Here is a 2,500-nt window from a genome sequence, read left to right as displayed (position 1 = left end):
CGGGGATGTGGACCGAGACCACGGCCGTGTGGCCTTGCAGCGTCGTGCTCAGGTCCTTCAGGGTCATCACTGGCCCGGAGCCAGATCCGCCGCCTCCCACCAGCCCCGGACCCAGGTTCACGCGACTCGTGCTGATTGGCTCGTCCGGAGGAGGCGGGGACCCCGAAGCGCACTCCTCGCAACGCGATTGGCCGCCGCCGGGAATCCCTCCTCCCCCGGCCACTCCCCCGACCCCACCGGGTCCGAACAGGTAGGTGTTGGCGCCGGGTCCGCCGCTGCGGGGGTCGTCCGTGCAGACCGTCTTGAGAGCGTGGAAGGCGTTCCGGTAGGTGGGCATGCGCGGGTTCTGGCTGAGCAGGCTGTAGCCGTGGAAACCGGGCGGAGAGTCGCAGGCCATGCGCTCGCGCGTGCGGTTGGGGAAGTTGGCCAGCCAACGCAGGAAGCCCAGGAGCTCGCAGGTGCAGCTGAACGGGTTAGAGTAGACCTCGCACGTGCTCAGCTTGGGCAGCCCATGGAACGTGCCGCCGTCCAGTACCTGGAGAGGATGGACAGGTCAGAGACTGTGTGTGTGGGTGTGTGTGTGTGCGTGCGTGCGTACGTGCGTGTGTGTGTGTGTGTGCAGCTGAACGGGTTGGAGTAGACCTCGCATGTGGTCAGCTTGGGCAGCCCATGGAAGGTGCCGCCATCCAGTACCTGGAGGCAATTCATGGACAGGTCAGAGGGCCAATCTCAATTCTCTATTTTACTCCTTACCCCTTCCCCTTAGTTTTGCGCGTGCACGCAAGACAAAGGGCTATCTCAATTCCCATTTCGATCGAGGGGTAGGGATAAGGGCAAGGGGTAGACCAAGTAAGATCGGGAGCTTGCTTGAAACCAAGGTGTACTCACAATACACTGCGCAACCGGCAACAATGGCGGGCAGATCTTCTCGGGAGTCCCATAAATGTAAGTATTTTCGGCTGAAATAATTGATTTAAAATTTACAACAGTCTTGTTTTGTGCTCTAAACAATCCTGTACATACAGTATATACTTGCAACCATATTCTTAATTGAAACTTTTTTGAAAATCGCTAGTTTTCTTAGCTAACGTTACATTGCTGAGTGCACAACAATCCTGCATTTCTCTGACTAATGAACTCCATGCATGTCTAGTTTACTAAACTCAATTAGCAGCGAATTCCGTTTGATATCAGCGTAGACAACTAGCGACATTGATACATGCTTTAGCACACAGGGACGCCGGAGGAAACACGACAGCTGATACGTTTTCGGCACGAAAACGAGCAGAAATTTCGGAAGTCAAAATACGCTGCAAAGCAAATGTGGGAGTGAGTCGTGCGTTCAATGTTGTAGCCATTCATAATTGTATTGTTGTTATTGTAATAATTTGTAATTTATTCCTGTTCATGCACCTGTACATTGTTGTTGATTATGCTACAGGACACTGATTACAGAAATGGGGTTGGAGGAAGGGTCACTGGTAGTGTATGTATGTGATATTTATGTGATATTCCATTAAAGAAAAAAACCTTACAACGTTAATGTCAATGCAAGGCAATGAATGCATAATGTTTTTGTTATTATTTACTTTTGTGTGTGCTGTGTGTCCTTCCAGGAGCTAAGAACTAAAACAGGGTCAGGAACAGACAGGGGGGAAGTGACCGCTGCGACCTGGCAGTATTATGAGGAGATGCATGAGGTATATACATATATGTATATATATATATATATATATATATATAGCAACATTATAGGGTTGCTAAGGGTTCTAAGGGTTAAGTGTAAAATAGCGAACTTGTCCTTTAAATCGCCGCTGTACTTGTCCCTGCACTGGCTCTTTGAATGGGGTGATAAGGCATGTGTGTGTATATATATGTGTGAGTGTGTGTGTGTGTGTGTGTGTGTAAGTGTGTGTGTGTTTGTGTGTGTAAGTGTGTGTGTGTACACATGTGACCGTGTGTGTGTGTTTGTGTGTGTAAGTGTGTGTGTACACATGTGACCATGTGTGTGTAAGTGTGTGTGTACACGTGTGTGTGTGTGTGTGTGTGTGTAAGTGTGTGTGTACACATGTGTGTGTGTGTGTAAGTGTGTGTGTACACATGTGTGTGTGTGTGTGTGTGTGTGTGTACCTGCAGGCGGTTCATGGACAGGTCCACATTCTCTAGATCCAGGCATTCCCAGAAGGCGTTGGCGCTGACGGACTCGATGAGGTTGGCCTGCAGGTACAGGTACTGCAGCTTCCCCAGGCCCCGCAGCATGGCCTCCGTCAGGTTACGCAGCCGGTTAAAGCCCATCTGCAGCACCTACACACACACACACACACACACACACACACACACACACACACACACGATCACATATACACACACACACACATGATCACATTTACACACACACACACACACACGGTCACATACACACACACACACACATGATCACATACACACACACACACACACACGCACACACACGGTCACATATACACACACACGCACACAC

General features: G+C 50.1%; 1 protein-coding gene across 1 annotated transcript in view; it reads right to left on the bottom strand.

Annotated features, from left to right (window-relative positions):
- Window positions 1-2,500, bottom strand: part of elfn1b (extracellular leucine-rich repeat and fibronectin type III domain containing 1b) — a 74,682-nt gene that overhangs the window by 2,953 nt on the left and 69,229 nt on the right. Inside the window, exons 4-5 of the mRNA XM_042104148.1 lie at window positions 2,131-2,304; window positions 1-535 (exon numbers count right to left, since the gene is read on the bottom strand). The exon at window positions 1-535 is cut by the window's left edge and continues 1,292 nt beyond it. Of these exons, the coding sequence (XP_041960082.1) occupies window positions 1-535; window positions 2,131-2,304 (709 nt within the window). The remainder of the gene's footprint in view (window positions 536-2,130; window positions 2,305-2,500) is intronic.

This window comes from Alosa sapidissima, chromosome 9 (assembly GCF_018492685.1).
Source record: "Alosa sapidissima isolate fAloSap1 chromosome 9, fAloSap1.pri, whole genome shotgun sequence".
In the NCBI taxonomy this organism is placed as follows: Eukaryota; Metazoa; Chordata; class Actinopteri; order Clupeiformes; family Clupeidae; genus Alosa; species Alosa sapidissima.
This window is presented reverse-complemented; position numbering and strand designations above follow the sequence as displayed.